General features: G+C 32.7%; 1 protein-coding gene across 1 annotated transcript; it reads right to left on the reverse strand.

Moving 5' to 3' along the window:
* Positions 1-231: 231 nt before the first annotated feature.
* Positions 232-3,216, reverse strand: LOC125870860 (tryptamine 5-hydroxylase-like). Its single transcript, XM_049551410.1, has 2 exons — positions 2,220-3,216; positions 232-966 (listed from the first exon to the last, which is right to left on the reverse strand). Exons 1-2 carry the CDS (start codon positions 3,102-3,104, stop codon positions 340-342), a joined length of 1,512 nt encoding a protein of 503 aa, XP_049407367.1. The 5' UTR covers positions 3,105-3,216; the 3' UTR covers positions 232-339.
* Between the last annotated feature and the right edge of the window lie 15,732 nt (positions 3,217-18,948).

An 18,948-nucleotide genomic window follows, 5' to 3' on the forward strand; every position in this document is an offset into this window, starting at 1 on the left:
CGCCATATAAGAGCCGTGCGATGAAGGTGTTACAAAGGTCAATTTTATTTCACGGGGTATTTTTTGGACATCGCTATCTAACTTGTATCCAGTTTTTTCTCTTTTGAACTTGTTTGCATGACTACTCCTGTCATCTGTTCTGCCAAATAACAAAAAGGTATTAAATAATTGAAGATGCACATTCTTTTTCATTCTTCCCTGCTTTTCTCCTTCACTCTCATTTCACACATAAAAACTGAATTTTATTGAAAATATCTTAGGCCTTTTATTAAGGTTGGCTTTATGCCAACATATTGTTAAGCTTCCCATGGCTACAATCAGCATTGAACAGCAAATAATTTAATCAGAGAGTAGGTATAACTTGTTGATGGTTGGAACAAGCTTTAGAGCCACTCTTTTTCTAGTAGCCAATCCAAATATCTCAGACAAGTTGACATCTTGAGCTTCTACTCCAGGAGGCAATTTCCAATCAAAGTGATACAACAAACGAGCCAATAATAACTCAATTGTAGCTAATCCAAGAGCGTAACCTGGACAACCTCTTCTCCCTCCTCCAAACGGTAGAAACCTAAAATCTTGTCCCCTGAAATCGATATCCTTCTCCATAAACCTTTTGGGATTGTAGTCAAGAGGATTGTTCCAATACTGTGGATCTCTTCCAATGGCATAGGTGTTGATCAAGACTCTAGTTTTTGCAGGTATTTCATAGTCATCGAGAGTACATTTTTCGATGGATTCACGAGGTACTAGAAGAGGGACAGGGGGATGCAGTCGCATAGTCTCCTTTATTACTGCTTTCATATAGTGTAGATGTTGAAGATCAAATTCTTCTACCTTTCCTTTATTAGCTGCAATTTCCCTTACTTCATCTTGTGCCTTTTTCATAACACTTGGATGTCTAGCCAACTCTGTCATTGTCCATTCTAGTGTAGCTGCTGATGTGTCTGTTCCAGCCACAAACATATCCTGTAGTGTAAAGTATAATTGTGTCAGTAGTACTAATAATTTTTTGCCTAAATAATATATTTGTATTAATATGTTAATTAAATACTATGTATAAATATTAAGTTTGGAACACAATTATTGACACTTGAAATTGTTATAATAAAATACAAAACCCTTAGGGTTAAAATTTTGACTTCGCCTCTAGACTCAACTATAGAAGTAGGGGTGGGCATGATATGGTATATACCAAAATGCCATACCATATTGAAATTTTTAATACATGTGGTTGGTATTATGGTATTTGGTGTAGTGTACATTTTTTTTTTTTTTTTGCATTTGATACGATATTTGATATTTAGAAATAACATATCGGAATATCGAATACCATACTGAAGTATATAGCTACATAAATATATTATTAAAATACTAACAAATATGCAACATAGTATGAGTATAAACTAAATGTTTAGAAGTTAAAATTTTGACTACTCTATTTTGATTGAAATGCATTTAAATTGTGATTGATTAACAAAAGAGTTTTGTGTACTAGATTTTGCATATATATATTTCTACATGTGTAATGTGTTAGCATGATACAATTAAGATCTTTTTTTAATTGTTCGAAGTCATAATAATCTATTAGTCGAAGTTGAACAACTTATGATTGCCCATTTATCAATACCGAAATCGAGTTTTAATAAACCGAATTGGTATGATAATGTTTTAAAAATGAAACTTTCGTTTCAAAACAAGAAAATTGAANGTTGGTATTATGGTATTTGGTGTAGTGTACATTTTAATTTTTTTTTTGCATTTGATACGATATTTGATAATTAAAAATAACATATCGGAATACCGAATACCATACTGAAGTATATAGCTGCATAAATATATTATTAAAATACTAACAAATATGCAACATAGTATGAGTATAAACTAAATGTTTAGAAGTTAAAATTTTGACTACTCTATTTTGATTGAAATGCATTTAAATTGTGTTTGATTAACAAAAGAGTTGTGTGTACTAGATTTTGCATATATATATATATATATATATATATATATATTTCTACATGTGTAATGTGTTAGCATGATACAATTAAGATCTTTTCTTAATTGTCGAAGTCATAATAATCTATTAGTCGAAGTTGAACAACTTATGATTGCCCATTTATCAATACCGAAATCGAGTTTTAATAAACCGAATTGGTATGATAATGTTTTAAAAATGAAACTTTCGTTTCAAAACAAGAAAATTGAATTTGAATAAATACCAGAATAAGAGCTTTGAGGTTGTCATCGGTGATGGGCACTTGTAGATCATCTCTTTTTTGAACCCTCAGCAATACATGAACAAAGTCTTCTGAACCATCGCCGTTTTGATCATCATCTCTCTTTTTCATCAAATGCTCGTCTATAATCTCATCACAAACTTCTCTCAAATCTTTCAAATTATTCATCAATCTCTTCTTCATCCCACTCAACCAATTAACCCATTCCCAATCTGGAAAAAAATCCCCTAAACAAAACCCCGCTAACAACGCCTGTGTCTCCGTCAATACACTCACTAAATCCTTATCTTTCAATCTATCATCAATAAATCTCTTCCCAAACGCCACTCTACACAAAATATCATTCGCAAGAGCAAAAAAAACCTGACTCAGATCTAGTTCAGACTGAGAATGAGACGAAATCAATTGTATCATACGGTTAATTTCCTCATTTCGTATGAATTGAAACAAGTTAACTCGTTTTGAACTGAGTAATTCCGTTACGCAGATTTTTCTAGCTTGGCGCCAATAAGGACCGTAAGGTGAAAAAGTGATGTCCGAGCAACCGAAGGAGAGGTATTGAGCTGCAATGATTTGTGGGCGGCTGCAGAAGATATGGTCATTTGTTTTGAGGATGAGTTCAGCTAGTCGAGGAGAAGAGATGATTAGAGTTGGGATTTGGCCGAGTTGAAGGTGGATTATTGGGCCGAGTTTTTGAGAGAGATGGAAGAAGGTATGGTGGGGCATGTCGGTGAGGAGATGGAGGTGACCGATTATAGGGAGAGATGGTGGAGATGGAGGCCGACGCCATCGTCTGATTTTGTAAAAGAGAATTGTGCAAGATGTAAGTGATAGTAGAAGAAGTAGTTGCAGAATTGATGCTTCCATTTCTTCTGCTTCTTTTTTGTTCGAGAAATTTATGAACAAAATTTTGAGGGTATTGTACGTGTATAATGTATATGGGGAGTGATGTAATACTTTTGGAGTTTTTGAACACAAATTATATACTTCCTAGTAGTTGGGCAGAAGGCGGATAGTCTACTACTGCTCCACCACAAGCAGCTCTCTATATAGCAAGAGAACAGTATTTTAGAAATTTTAGAGTCTGATATTAAAATTTGAAGTCCGTGGATTTAAATGTTGATAGTTTTTCGAAAATTTCAACTAAATTCATAACCTTTGCCACAGCTTTTGTCTTTGGATGTTCACTCTATGCTCAATATTTTATGGATAAGCATTTATAATCTGTTCAGTGCAGTGCAGTAGCTCACAAATCATTACGTGAAATCATCTTATAAAGTGTAAAATAAATATTATTACTTAATATTAGATGGTATTAATTAAATTATTTTAAAATTATTATTCTAAAATAAAAATTATTTGACATTAAAATTTGAAGGCGGTGGATTTAAATGTTGATTGTTTCTCGAAAATTTCAACAAAACTCATAATCTTTGCCACAGTGTTCGTCTTTGGATGTTCACTCTATGGTCAATATTTTATGGGTGAGCACTTATAATCTGTTTAGTGTAATAGCTAGTAAATTATTACATGAAATTATTTTATTAAGCGTAAGTAAATACTTGATAAATATTACTCCTACTAATATTTATAAATTTTAGGTGGTATTGATTAAATGATTTTAAAATAATTACTCTGAAATAAAAATTATTTGACATGATTTCCTTCACTTATTTCTGTACTTTCAAAATAAGTCTTTCTTTACCATCTGTAAAAGCAATTCTAGGCTTGCAGAGATTCACATTTTGTCCCTATATTTCCAAGCAAATTAACACTACAACAAATGACCTTAATTTAAATGTTGTAATTTGTTAGGTATATATTTAATAAATTGTAATGATAAATATGTAAATTTTCTTGTCCCCTTTCATTTCATTTTAGTTATTTTTATATTAAAAATAAATATTTTATTCACTTATTTATTTTAATAATTTCAGTTAAATTTTTTTTGCATACTATTCATAATATCAAATAATTATATAAATTAATAATAACTAAAATTTTAAAATATTAGTATTAACAAAATTAATTTAATAAAAATAATCAAATACTCCACAAATAATATAAAACAAAGACTGTATTTGGTTGATTAAACTCAAAGCTGATGCTCTTCCTTAATCCCTAGTCGAAATTTTGAGTTTAAGCGGTCGTTTGGTAGAGTTATATTAAAATAATATCCAATAAAATGTATTAGTAATGCATGTATTAGTTATATTTGTATTAGTTATGAATAAATTATTTCTTATGCATTATTTGATTTGGTGTATTAAAAATAATATGCATTGTATAAAAATATTTATTTACAAAAGTATCATTCACAATTATGGTGGAAAAGATATAAAAGTACTTTTGAGGGGTAATTGAGTTTTAATCATATTAATGCATGTATTAAATTATTTGCGTTACTAATAATATAAATTTCTAGATATTAGTAATACACTCCTCAATACACAATACAGTGTATAACTAATGCAAATATTAGTTATACATACCATAAAAAAATATACCAAACAAAGAATAACTAATGTATTATTTTTACTAATACACTATACCTAACGAGAGTATAGTTACCTTTTCAAATTGTATACTCAGTTGATGTGACTTTTCTCCTTTTTAGAAAAAAAAACATTATCGGATGAAATTCTTCTGCTTAATAAGCCAGAGTGTTTGAAAAGTCATTTCTCACTCCAAATTGACCTTAAATGCCACATTTAATTTTATATATATATTTTTTAAAGTTTTTATACTAAAATTGTTAAATTATTAAAAATGTAAGTTTCATATCTAAGCTATTATTTATTAGTTTGACAAACATACATATCTTTTTTATTACACTCATCATGATGTGTGTAATGCACTGTCTCTTTTATTTAATAAAAAATTACCATATCACACACTCCACAAGGAGAAAATATTTCACTTTGATTAAAATTAAATAAATTATTAATATTAGTTATTATTAAAAATTAAAGTATTACTATTCCCTAAAAAAAATGTAAAATATTTTTCTCACCACTCCGGCCTTCATCTCATCGTAATCCCACATCCCAAATTTTTAGCTTTGTTTAAAGAAAAATATCTTTTATAAAAGTTTTCAAAAATTTTTTGTACTTCATCTCCCCTCCCCCAAATCCCTTCAAATAATAATTTAGATATTATTTTAATTTTTATAAAAAAAATAATTCTACTCCATCCCATATAACCTTTCGCTTTAATTTTTTTTTCTATTTGTATATATATATATTTAATTTTTAAAAATATTTTTATTCTTGCCGCAAAACTTTTGTTTAAAAATAAATTTTTATTTCTGTTATATTCGATACGCAAGTAGAAAAAATATTTTCTTACAAATATATGTACACATCTAACACAAAATGAGAAAAGTGTAAAAAAGTAAAAAATAAAATTTGAAGCGGTGAGATAGACGGGTGTGTAGAATTTTATTTTATATTTTATAAGAAAAACAATCAATTCTTTTAGCAAAGGGGGTGAGGTCTGAATTTTTAAAATATTTTATAAAATAATTTTAAAAAATAAAAGGATGGAGGATTGTTGGGGGAGGGGGAGGAGATGGTGGAGTGGGTGAGAAAATTATTTTAAATTTATTTTTTAAAAAATTAATTATTTTAAAAATAATTTTTTTTTATAATAATACTTCAATCTTTAGCTTTTAACTAATATTAATAGTTTATATAATTTTTTTCAAGATGGAATTTTTATCCATGTGGCAAAGATTTTGCAAATAAAAAAGAGAGTATATTTCACACCACTGAATTGTGTTTCTTAAACTAATAAGTGATAGTATATTTATGAAACTCAATTCTCAATAATTTAAGTATGAAATTAAAAAAAAAAAAAAATTTGTCTGTTTTTACACTTATCCCTTTTTAAAACCAAAAAATACATATAAATTCCTCTGAAGTATGATCATTTTATCAAAGACATACTGAAACTTTGTGGATAACCCTTTGAATCATTTAAATAATTCAGTTAACCCCATTTTTCAAAATTGTGGGTGTTATAGTCTTTAAAATATTTTGCAATATCAGCTTGTATGAAAAAATGTTACTTCCTTCGTTTAAAAAAAAAATGACTTTATTTTTTTTTAGTCTATTTTAAAAGAATGATCTCTTTTTTTTTTATAACATTTTAGTTTAGCTTTTCATGTGGTATGTTTAAAGCCATAAGATTTAAGGACAATTTTATATATTTGACATAACTTTAATTTAGTACCACAAAATTTTAAAATCATTTTTATTTTTTTTAAACTCCGTATTGAATTAAACTAGACCACTCTTTTTAAAATGAAAGAGAATATTTCTATTTTATCACGTGTACTCTATCAACAATTTCAAAGAAAATCCACTCTTTTCAATTCGACTACAAATTATGTCCTGCCTTGTATTCCATATGCATTGAATGTGGTGGGACCATTGAACTTTCCAATTTGACAAAGTGTGAAAAGTAAATAATTTATCATTTGAATCCTGTGAAAAGCAAAAAAATAAATACATAATTATCCCGTTGAACTTATACTATTTTTTAATGTAGATATTTTAAATTTGTGAGAGTCCTATTATCCTACGAAACAATTTAAATGCATAACAAATATTTTTTTTAATCCACTTTCACTGTATTCATGTTATCACGAAATGTGGGCACGTGAATGGGCATTTTTAAAGCTCCAAAGCAATGTAAAAATGTCTCATGACACTCTAAATTTGTATAGTATATGTTTTTGAACTTCAGAAAATACATAATTATCTCATCAAATATGCCTTTTTTTTAAATAGACATCTAAAATTTGTGGGAGTCCTATTATCCACAAAACCATTTACATCTATAATAAATATATCATTTTCACACCTATGTGTTATCGGGACATGCGCGTGTCTCCCACCCCCAATTTATTTTTTTATTAATTATTTTTTCAATCCCATTTATATTAAATTACTTTTTCATTTTTACTCTATTCATCTTAGTTTACCTTTTCAATTACCCCATGAATTGAACTGTAAATTTGAGAATTTTGACTCCGTTGCTCGGCCGAAATGGATAGTATTTTTCATCCACGATGAATTTTTCATTGATAGAACAAAAGACCATCAAGTTGGTATTGAGCCATTTGTGCTTCTCACTATTTTCTCCTTATCATTTTTCTGCGCTACTTCGAATGTCTTTCCATTTTTTTTTTAAAAAAAAATCAAGATTATGCACTTAATGTTTTTGTTAAAAAAAAAAATCAAGATTAAGCACTTTATGTTTTTGTTTTCTTTTCATTGTTACATAATTGACACATTTCACATTGTAGATAGTCAAACAACTCCCCTTTTTGATATGTGATTTTTCTTTCTATGTTTTCTTTAGAAAAAAATGAAATTATTATCTATCTTTTTTGGTTAATAAAGAACTATAAAGCTCCATTTTAATGGAGTTTCAATCCCATCACTAGTATAGTGATTTTGAATATGATGATGATATGATTTTAGAAATGATGAGGGTTAGAGTTTATTAAATAATAAAATAAAATAGTAATGGCTTCATTGGAGATTGATCTGCGACACCAAGCAAGATGAATAGTATCGAGGTTAATTAGGTCTCGGTTTAAGGGTCGGGGTCAAGCCTCAAGGTCGGCTCACGAGTAGGCGTTAAGTTGGGATTGAGTCTCAAGTCTCGGGGACGAGATCTTGGGATCAATCTTTGGGTTGAATCTCAAGTCACAATCAAGTCTCGGGTTAGGGTCAGGTCTCAAGATCAAGCTTGGGTCTCAAGGTCTTAGACTGATCTTGAGGTCAAGATTAGGGTCATGTCTTGAGAAATGATCAAGGTTTAGTCAGGGTCAAGGTCGAGTGTTAGTATCAAGGTCGGGGTCGGGTCACAATTAGGTGTTGAGTTGGGACTAGGTCTAGAGTCTCGGGGTCGGGATCTTCAGATCGATCTTTGGTTAGGTCTTAGGTCGTAATCAAGTCTCGATATAGGGGTGAAGGATCGAGATTGGGGTATAGAGGTCAAGGTCATGTATGGGTTTTATGGTCGGGTTCAGATTTTGGGTCAGGGTCGGGTCTTGAGTCTATAGATTCATGGTCAAGTCTTGGTAAGAGTCGATCTCATGGTTTGGGTTGGTCTCGAGGCCAGGGGTTAGGGTTGGGGTGTGATCTTGGGTCTGGAGGTTGGGACCTCAAGCTCGTTGTTGGGTTAGGATCTTGAGTCTCAAGTCAGTGTTGGGTCAGTTCTTAGGTCAGGGTCGTCTCTCAGGTCGGTGTTAGGTCAGGGATCGAGTCCTGCTTTTGGTTTGGGACTTGGTCTAGGATTGCGGTCATAATATTTCCTAAATTATACCTTAAAACAATATTTTTTTCTTACTAACCGAACACTAGAATATAAGTAAGAAATCCACTTATTTTTCAGAAAAATATTTTTCTTTATACCGAAAACACCCTAAATGTGTAGCACGTGTGATTGTTTAACTTAATGTAACAAATAAGGTTACAACCCATGTCAAGAAGCAAACAACACAAAATATTCATATCAATATACAAAAAAAAGGTTAAACAATTAACAAAAGAAAAGAAATGCTAGATATCCCATTAGTCGTGTGTTCAGAAAAGAGTTCTACGTTTTCCTGAGCTGGCCATCTCTTCGAGGACAACTATAAGTGAAACTATGAAGACATGATCCACGTTTGGATTCACTTTCACCAAGTATTTATCTCTTCCTAGGAATACACATCCTGCTCTATACTTCGTATCCATCTGCAATTCCGAAATCGAATAGATTATAGCAATATTTGATCGGACACAAAATTTATGACAGAAAAAATTGGTGAATATATATTTACCAATATAAGTTTTTTATTTCTAAACGTGTGATGATATTTTATAAATATAAAAGCATATCATTAGATAAGCTAAAATAAAAAGTTTAAAATTCAAAAAAGTTAATTTATATACACTGAAACAAAATGAAAAGGAGAATTGTCTCAATACAGTATTAAAAGATGAAGTATAACGTTCTATATCTAGTATCTAGTGATTTAGAATTATGAATCTTATGAGAAGTTGCATATGCTATCAACTTTAATTCCTCTATATATACATATAAAATGCTTGGTTTAATTATCATATGCCTGGAGTGCATGAGTTTATGTTACGAACCGTTGACTTGCTCGATAAATTTGGGAGTCTAAAGTCAAACTTCATAAAGAGGTCTTATATTTTAGTTGTCAATATTTGTCATATATAAATTGAAAACCTATAACATATTCAATGTTATCCTACTTGTGAAGTCTCGAGAAGGTTGAATATACGTAGACCTTATGAAATATAATAAAAAGTTAGAATATTAAAAATTGGCTCAAAAATTTAAAAGGTTTAAATAATGATATTGAAATAGTTGTTGAATTTGATAAGTTGATATAATCATATTAAAATAGTTTAGAATGCTTATGATAATCACTCAGATGTAAATAAATTTTAGAATATTCAATAATGAGAGAATCAAAATAGAAAGGGGAATAAAAAAAAGATAAATGTAAGAATAATAATGTGGTTCATGATAATCGTCAAGATATAAATAAGTCAACAAAATAAATAGCCACATAAGAAATTTATAATTAACTAAAACACTATTTCATTTCTCAATTATTAGAACGACCCCCACATAAAATAAAGTAAGCAATTATTATTATATTTTCTACCCAAAAAATTCTATTTATCAATACATGATAGTTGTGGCCCTAAAACAATTTGAGCCTCAAACAACTGCTTTAGTGACCTTATGGTAGAGACAACCCTTACACAAAAACTCCCCCTTTTTTTGTGTAGGTCTCTATTATTTTCCTTTCTAGCAAAATACAAAAAAAAAGGAAATGGTTTTACCCTATGTTACTCAGACTCTTCAAAAATATCAAGGACTGCGTATTATATTCGCCAAAAATAGTGTATTTTTGAAGAATTCAACACTGATACGACATTGAAAGTGAAAAGTTAGCGCAACTTAGTTTTTACCTAAGCAATTAGATTGGATGATTGTCCAGCAAAAATACAACAATTTGACTCCATGTAGCTAGTCTTCATTCTAAAATCACAAACTTGTTCTGATATATTATTGGCTAAGAAGACAAGTTGATTTCTAACTTATTTTTTCATGTTTGGTTGGTGACTAAAAAATATTTTCTAGTATTTGATTGGCAGATGAAAAACATTTTTCAGAAAATATTTATTATACTTGACTAGAGGGTAGAAAATATTCTTTGGAATATAACTGAACGCTCAAGTATAAATACATTTTGAGTTGAGACAAATTCTCAAAAGGCCTCTTTAAGAGGTAACTGAAGGCTGATGTTGTACTGAGTAAATACTCTGAAAATTCTTTATACCTTTTTTAAAATAGTACTCTCTTTTCAATGTGAAAAATAATACTTTCTTTTAGGGTAACTGAACTTCTCTTTATCTGGCTAAAATGCTTTTGAAAACTGTTTATGCTCTTCTTAAAAATAATAGTTAATTTCTCAATGTGAAAATGATACTTTTAAAACCATTTGTATTCCCTTAAAATCTTCTCAAAAGATACTTTAAAATACTCTTGAACTCACTTTAACATTCCAAAATCAATGCATGGAAATAAATGCACAAAAGCTTTCAATAAAAATCTCATCAATTAGAGTTCATGTGAATTATAAGCATGAACAATAACTCAAGGATATCAATGCATATAATATTGCAATCTCATAATATAAGAATTTTAAATTCAGAACTAGAACATAACTTATATCAAGAATTTCAAAAAACTGAGGGCAGAACCTTAGATTGAACTTTCTACCTATTGAATTGAGATGTAGGATGTGAGGACAAACTTAGTCCAACACTATGATTAGTCTTACATACCTGGAAGAACAATGTTCTTGGAGAAACTTGAAGAAAATCTTGGAAGATGAAGAGTGGAGAAGAGTCTTGAATTGAAAACCTCAGATATCTTGAAGAGAATCTTGAACTTAGAGCCTTTAGATCTTGAGAAATTGGAGAAATCCCTTTCTTGGAGTTCTTGTTCTTTGGAAGAAGTAGAATTAGAGATTTTGAGAGTTTCTATACGTATAATGATGATACTTGGTTATAAAATGGACTTAGGGAAGTTAATTGATGGTAAAAGGGCAAGAATATCCTTCTGAAATGTAAGAAAACCATAAAAATAAAAGAAAATGACCTTTTAATGAATCTGGTCAGTCAAATCGATGATCTGGAGGTCCCCTCACTGAAATATTCGACAGTTCACCAAATGAGGCTTTAGATCATCAAAATATAAGATATTTGATATTTTCAGGTTTCAGTGAGCTAATTTGACGATTTGTCAACCCATTTGGCGAGTCGTCAAAACGGCAAGTGTTCTTGCTGAATTTCCAAGCACAAATATGTTCCAGTAAAATGACCATAGCGTTTTATCCTCTCACGCCCCGAGTCTACACCTTGGATGGGACTGGCACTTGAGAACCATTGTTGGCCCCAAGAGAACCATTGGCCTGGCTTACTTACTCAGCGGAAGACTTAACTCAACATAATTGTACCTTTAAAAGTAAACTGAAAACTCAAAGATAACTGTGAATGTTATTAAATAACATTCACTGTCCAAAGTGGCAACTCAAGTCTCAACATAATAAAATGAAAATGAAAAGACTAAAGAACTACATCTGATTGTCTATGAAGCCTCTAACAATTGAGATGGACGTCGGGACAAGACCCACGACATCCTAATGAACTAAACATACTGAAAGCAATGAAAGGGATCCTCCAGAAGCAAGGAGGCTCACCAACAACTTTGAAGCTCAATTAGAATCAACGATGCACTGGATGGTGATCCTGTTTACCCGTATCTGCATCATAAAAAGATGCAGGCCAAATGGCATTAGTACATTGAATGTACAAGCATGCGAGGGAAATTCTAAAATAAAACATAAGCTTGAAAGGAATTGAAGAACAAACCTGGTCTCAACCAACTAAACTGGACTAAACTCATTTCAATATAAGTAGTATAAACAAGTGCAATATAAAGAAAGCTTTTTAAAACATGGTTAACAACTCTGTGTGTTTAGAAATACCATAGTAACTCTAGATATATGCAAAAAGATATAATATAAACTCTGGAATGTATATAAAAATATAAAATAATACTGTTGTGGGAGTTTCTCTAACCGACAACCATCACTTAAGAGCTATTGTGATGATACAACATTTTGCTTCACGCTGCCAGGGTCGTCCTATACCTTGCCGATGGTATAAAACCTGACTACTAAGTGGATCCACTAGTCTATGCTAAAAGGCGCTAAGGAATCATCTAAAAAGTATGACCCTTTTCTACCCATAATGGTTATATGGTTTATGGGGGCTGGGAGTTGTCTGAACTCTCCCCCATATCGGTGCTCAATACTACTCCAAAAATATAATATTAGCTCTTATGTTTAAAAACATACTTCTTTCTGTGGTTTGAGATAATTGCTCAAACCTTAGCTCAAAGGCTCTTCTTGGAAATCAAAGTTTCCTCTCTTGCTTAATTGTGAAAGCATTTTTCTTTACTGAAAACTAGCTCAAAGGCTCTTTTGTAAATTAAAATTTCCTTCCTTGTTTAAATGTGAAAATATTTTACTCTTTGGGAATACATAGTCCCGATATATTCTTTTGAAGAAATGAACTTCAATCTTTACTCTTTACTCAACTCAAAACTCAAGTCTTAAAAAAAAGTTAAAATATTTGTAAAAGACTTTTGGAAAACTCTTATGAACTTCTCTTGACTTGACTTTTAACTTTCCTTGAATTGAATTATGGATTCAAGGCTCATGATATCATGTTATTGATGATTTCATGTTGTTTAGATGTACCTTAGAGTGTAGGAATAAACTAGGAAACACAGATACATTTCAAGGGAACTAGTACGGAAAGAAGTGGAAAAAAGTAGAAAATCTGGCGTCCGTGGCGCTCTGAGTGGCGAGAGGCACCAGAGGGAAAACTTCAGAACTGGAGTTGGAGCGCACTGGCCCCAATTACAGAACACTTTGTGGGGGGCTCTGGCTGGCGCGGAGCCCCACCCCTTTTCCCCAGAATTTTGACGAATTTCCTTGGTCGTTTTTCAACTCTAAACCATCTAGATTCAATTGGGTCTTTCCCCAAACACTTAGATTCGACTACATAACCAAAATATGCAAGAATCTACTCAAAACGACATCAAATTTCATGAACTTAGATCAAGAACTTCTTAACAACTTCAACAATCAAGAACTCAATTTCTATACTTTCAAGAACATAATTTCACTGAATAAAATCATGATTGGCACGTGGGTGAACTAACCCAATGCTATGTGATCTTACATACCTCGTAGGGATCACCCCTTGACTAAATCCACAAGCAAAACCTCAAGAACGATGAACTTTGGCTCTTTCTCCTTTTTTCTCCTTTTGCGTTCTTTCTCTAAAAGCCCTAGAGTGCGTAAACTGAATAAATTTAGTTTAGACCCCTAAGTAATTACCAAAAACGAAATAATATAATTGGGTAGTGGAAAGACCATAATACCCTTCTAAAATCCGATTTTGACTTTCCTTATCTAAACATCCCAACTTCAAATGGACATATCTCTTTGCTACGAACCTTAAACTAAGAAAACTCGGTGGATTTGAAAATATAATTCAAAGATCTTTCCTCAGTATCTTGTAGCACACCTAACTCATCTTGAGATAGGCATTATGGTCGTTTGAAGTTGACCCAAAACTCATACTTAGCTTAACTTTGTCAAACTTTCCAAATTTGATTATTTCCAAAAAAACGGTTTGTTTCTAATTATAGTTCTTTCAAATAGCGAGGTGTTACAATATCTCCCCCTTGGGAGCATTCGTCCTCGAATGAGATTACTCTTAGTAGGCTTAAGGCGTAACATATAATACCTAGCTCAAACACCCAACGAGCAAAATTGCAATTACAACATGCCAACTTAAAATAAAAGCCAAGAAAAAGATAAGTACCTTAATTTGGAACTTCTCTAGATTCGAAGAGATGTTGGTATCTCTTCTTCATATCCTCTTCAGCTCCCCAAGTAGCTTCCTCAATAAACTGACTTCTCCACAGAACTTTGACTGATGCTACTTCTTTAGTTCTCAACTTGTGAACTTGGCAATCTAGAATCTGAACAGGAATCTCCCCATATGATAAGCTATCATTGATACCAATATCTTTAGTAGGAATGATAAGTAAAGGATCACCCATGCACTTCCTCAACATAGAGATGTGAAATACCAGATGAACCGCTGCTAACTCTTGTGGTAGCTCCAACTCATAAGCTACATTACCAATCTTTTTGGATATTCTGTAAGGACAAATATATCGGGGTCTAAGTTTCCCCTTCTTACCAAACCTCATAACACCCTTCATGGGTGAAACTTTCAAGTAAACCCACCTAATCATCTACTTCGACATCCGTGTAGGATTTTTGATAACTCTGCATTGTTTTCAACCTCTCTTGAATAACCTTCACCTTCTCTATAGCTTGATGAACTAAGTCTGGTCCTATCAACCCAGCTTCACCAAGTTCAAACCATCCACTAGGAAATCAACATCTTCTCCCATACAGAGCTTTATAAGGAGCCATTTGGATGCTAGAGTGATAACTATTGTTGTAAGCAAACTCGATGAGAGGTAGGTGATCATTCTAATTACCCTTGAAATCAATCACACAAGCCCTCAACATATCTTCTAGAGCCTGAATAGTGCGCTCTGCTTGACCATCTGTTTGAGGATGAAAAGCAATACTCAAGTTCACCTTTGAACCCAAGCCTTTCTGGATTGACTTCCAAAATTGTGCAGTAAATTGTGCTCCTCTATCTGAAATAATTGATACTCTTGAATATACAACTTAGCATAATCTTTTGCTGAATGGGTAGTCTTTATCGGTAAAAAGTAGGTTGATTTAGTCATTCTATCGACAATCACTCAAATAGAATCATGTTGCCTGCGAGACCTTGGTAAACCTGTGATGAAATTCATGTTGATCATCTCCCACTTCCATTCCGGAAGTTCTATATTCTGAGCCATACCACCGGGCCTTTGATGCTCTACCTTAACTTGTTGGCAATTCAGATACTTAGCAACAAACTCTGCAATGCCCTTCTTCATACTACTCCACCAATATACCTCTCTCAAGTCACGATACATCTTTGTGGAACCCGAATGGATAGAATATTTGGAGCTATGAGCTTCCTCCATGATCCTCTCTTGGAGTTCATCCACTCTTGGTATACATAACCTACCTTGATACCTTAATACGCCATCTCCCCCTAGTTCGAAAACCATTACTTTTTGTTTATGAACATTTTCCTTCAATTCAAGCAAAATAGGATCTTGGTTTTGTTTCTATTTCACTTCTGACACTAATGATGATTCAACCTCATTCATCACCACTACTCCTCCTTCTGTGGAATCCATTAGCCAGACTCCTAATCGTGCAAGCTTATGCACATCTTTTGCTACCTCTTTCTTATCTTCCTCAACATAGGCGATATTACTCATAGACAATCTACTCAAGGCATTAGCAACAACATTAACCTTACTTGGGTGATAAAGAATACTCATGTCATAATCTTTGAATAACTCTAACCACCTTCTATGTTTGAGATTATGCTTTTTCTGACTAAACACATACCGAAGACTCTTGTGATTAGTGAATACATCAACATGAACACCATACAAATAATGATGCCATATTTTCAAAGAAAATACTACGGCAGCCAACTTTAAGTCATGGGTTGGGTAATTCTTCTCATGAACTTTCAACCGTCTGGAGGCATAAGCTATAACTTTGTCATTCGGCATTAACACACAACCCAAACCAACTCTAGACGCATCTTAATATACAACAAAGCCTTGCGTACCTTCTGGTACTGGGGCAGTAGTCAACCTCTTTTTCAATTCCTGAAAGCTTTTCTCACAAGCTTCAGACCATTGAAACTTCACTATTTTCTGAGTCAAATTGGTCAAAGGGGACGAAATAGATGAGAACCCCTCTACGAACCTTCTATAATATCCAGTCAACCCCAAGAAAATCCTAATATCAGTTGGAGATGTGGGTCTAGGCCAATTTTGCATTGCCTCTATTTTCTTGGTATCAACTATAATTCCATCACCGGAAACAATGAGGCCTAAGAATGCCACAAACTCAAGCCAAAATTCACACTTAGAGAACTTGGCATACAACTCTCTATCCTTTAGAGTTTGGAGAACTATTCTGAGATGACTAGCATGATTTTTCTCATTCCTCGAATAGATTCGAATGTCATTAATGAATATGATAACAAAAATATCTAAATCAGGCTTGCATACTCTATTCATAAGGTCCATGAACATTGCAAGTGCATTAGTTAAACCGAACGACATGACCAGGAACTCATAATGACCATAACAGGTCCTGAAAACTATCTTTGGAATATCATATCCCCTTACTCTTAACTTATGGTAGCCATATCTGAGGTCTATCTTAGAGAAACAAGTGGCCCCCTCAAGTTGATCGAAAACATCATCAATTCTCGGAAGATGATACTTATTCTTGATGGTAACCTTGTTCAACTAACGATAATCTATACACATTTTAAGGGAACCATCATTCTTCCTTACAAATAAGACCGGAGTGCCCCAAGGTGAGACACTTGGTCAAATAAAACCCTTCTCAATGAGATCTTTGAACTGCTCTTTTAACTCTTTTAACTCTGATGGTGTCATCCTATATGTCAGAATAGATATAGGACAAGTATTTGAAAGAAGGTCTATATCGAAGTCTATCTCTCTCTCAAGAGGGACTCTGGGAAGATCATCTGGAAAAACTTATGGAAACTCTTTTACTACTAGAACTAACTGAATATGAGGTATCTTAACACTAGAGTCATTAACTCAGACTATGTGATAGACACACCCCTTGGAAACTAACTTTCTTGCCTTAAGGTACGAAATAAAACAACCCTTAGGCACTGCTGAGCTGTTCTTCCACTCTATAACTGGCTCATTAGGAAACTTAAACTTGACTACTCGAGTTCTACAATTTATTGACGCATAACATGCATGAAGCTAGTCCATACCTAGAATGACAACAAAATCTACCATATCTAACTCAACTAAGTCAGCCATGGTACTCTTGTGATTGGCGAAAATGGTACAATCACGATACACTCTCTCTGCTAGAACAGACTCACCAAAAGGTGTGGAAACACTAGAGGGCTCAAGAAGTTGCTCAGAAAGAACGTCGAAATTCATAGCAACATATGGAGTTACAAAAGATAAACTCGCTCCAGGATCTAGCAAAGAGTAAACATTAAAGTTAAAGACTTGGATCATACCAGTGACTAAGGCTGGCAAACAGACAGGTTTTTGACCGGTCCGGTCCGATTCCCGTACCGGTAAGTTCGGTACCGGTTGAACCGGTAAGGAACTGGTCTTATAGAGTACCGGAATCGGTATCGAAATGGAACCCGATTTTTTGTCCTGTTGATCCGGTTCGGTAAGAACCGGTTCCTGTCCGGTTAACCGGTTCAACGGTCTTTTAATCTTTTTTTCTTTTTTTTTAAGTGAACGTTAAAATTGAGCTGTTGGGCCCTTTTTGTCATTGGGCTGGGCCCCAAAACGGCTCAAAACAGCCCCCCACCCCTCTCTAACCCCTTAACACTATAAATATACCCATATTCTTTTATTTAAATCACAAATTCACAAATTATCTCATTAACATCTTACAAAATCTCTCAATTTTCAATCTCTCATAAATTCATAATTATTATTTTGTGATATTGGCTTGGAGTTCGGATTTTGGAGATTTATTTGAAGTAAATCGGAAGCTTCAATTGGCATCTCTCAATTCTGGTTTTGGTTATACGTCTACCTTTAAGTAGATGTTCGGTACATTCGTTCCAACTTTAATTTTTTATTTGTTTATTAATTAAGTTTTTTTTTTGTTATATTATCTTGCTTGTTTTTCATAATATTAATTATTTTAAACTTGAACATGAATTTGGAAAAATATAGTGGTAAAAGACCAATGTCGGAAACAAAAAATAATAGGAGAGGAGGAAGTAGTTTTACTTCTAAAAATTTGCCACCTCCTAGATTTAGAATTAATACTAATGATTATACTCATGTTGATGAAACTTCTTTTACACGAGAGTCAGGACCTATTGAATTTAATTCCAAAAATGAAGTAGATCATGAAACTTTAAATAGATGTTTTACTAATTTTGAGGAAGAATTAGATGAGAAAGTAGAAATAAATGAGGAAGATGATGAGACCCCTACCCCTACTAGTCCGGTTATCGAATTACCGGAACAAGATGAAGTCCCCTCTTTACCTACTTTTTCAAAGACCGCGGTACGTGTTAAAAGATCTTTAGTATGGAAATTTTTGGTACAAAATGAGGAAAAAACTACTGTTACTTGCGCGAAATGTAAATTGATCATGAAACATGTAACTACGGGTACACAAGGGGGAACGGGACGACTAAGAACACATTTTAGAAAGTGTAATAAAGAATTTACTCGCCTAGATGATAAAGAAAAGGCTAATAGAAATGAAATACACATACCTGAAAATTCTATGGGAGTTGGAGGTTCTAATATGGTTCAAAGTGTATTAAATATGACTAACCCGGCTAGCCGAAGCACACATTGCACATATAGTAAAGAAAAAGATCGTAGTGAATTA

This window comes from Solanum stenotomum, chromosome 7 (genome assembly GCF_019186545.1).
Source record: "Solanum stenotomum isolate F172 chromosome 7, ASM1918654v1, whole genome shotgun sequence".
NCBI lineage: Eukaryota > Viridiplantae > Streptophyta > Magnoliopsida > Solanales > Solanaceae > Solanum > Solanum stenotomum.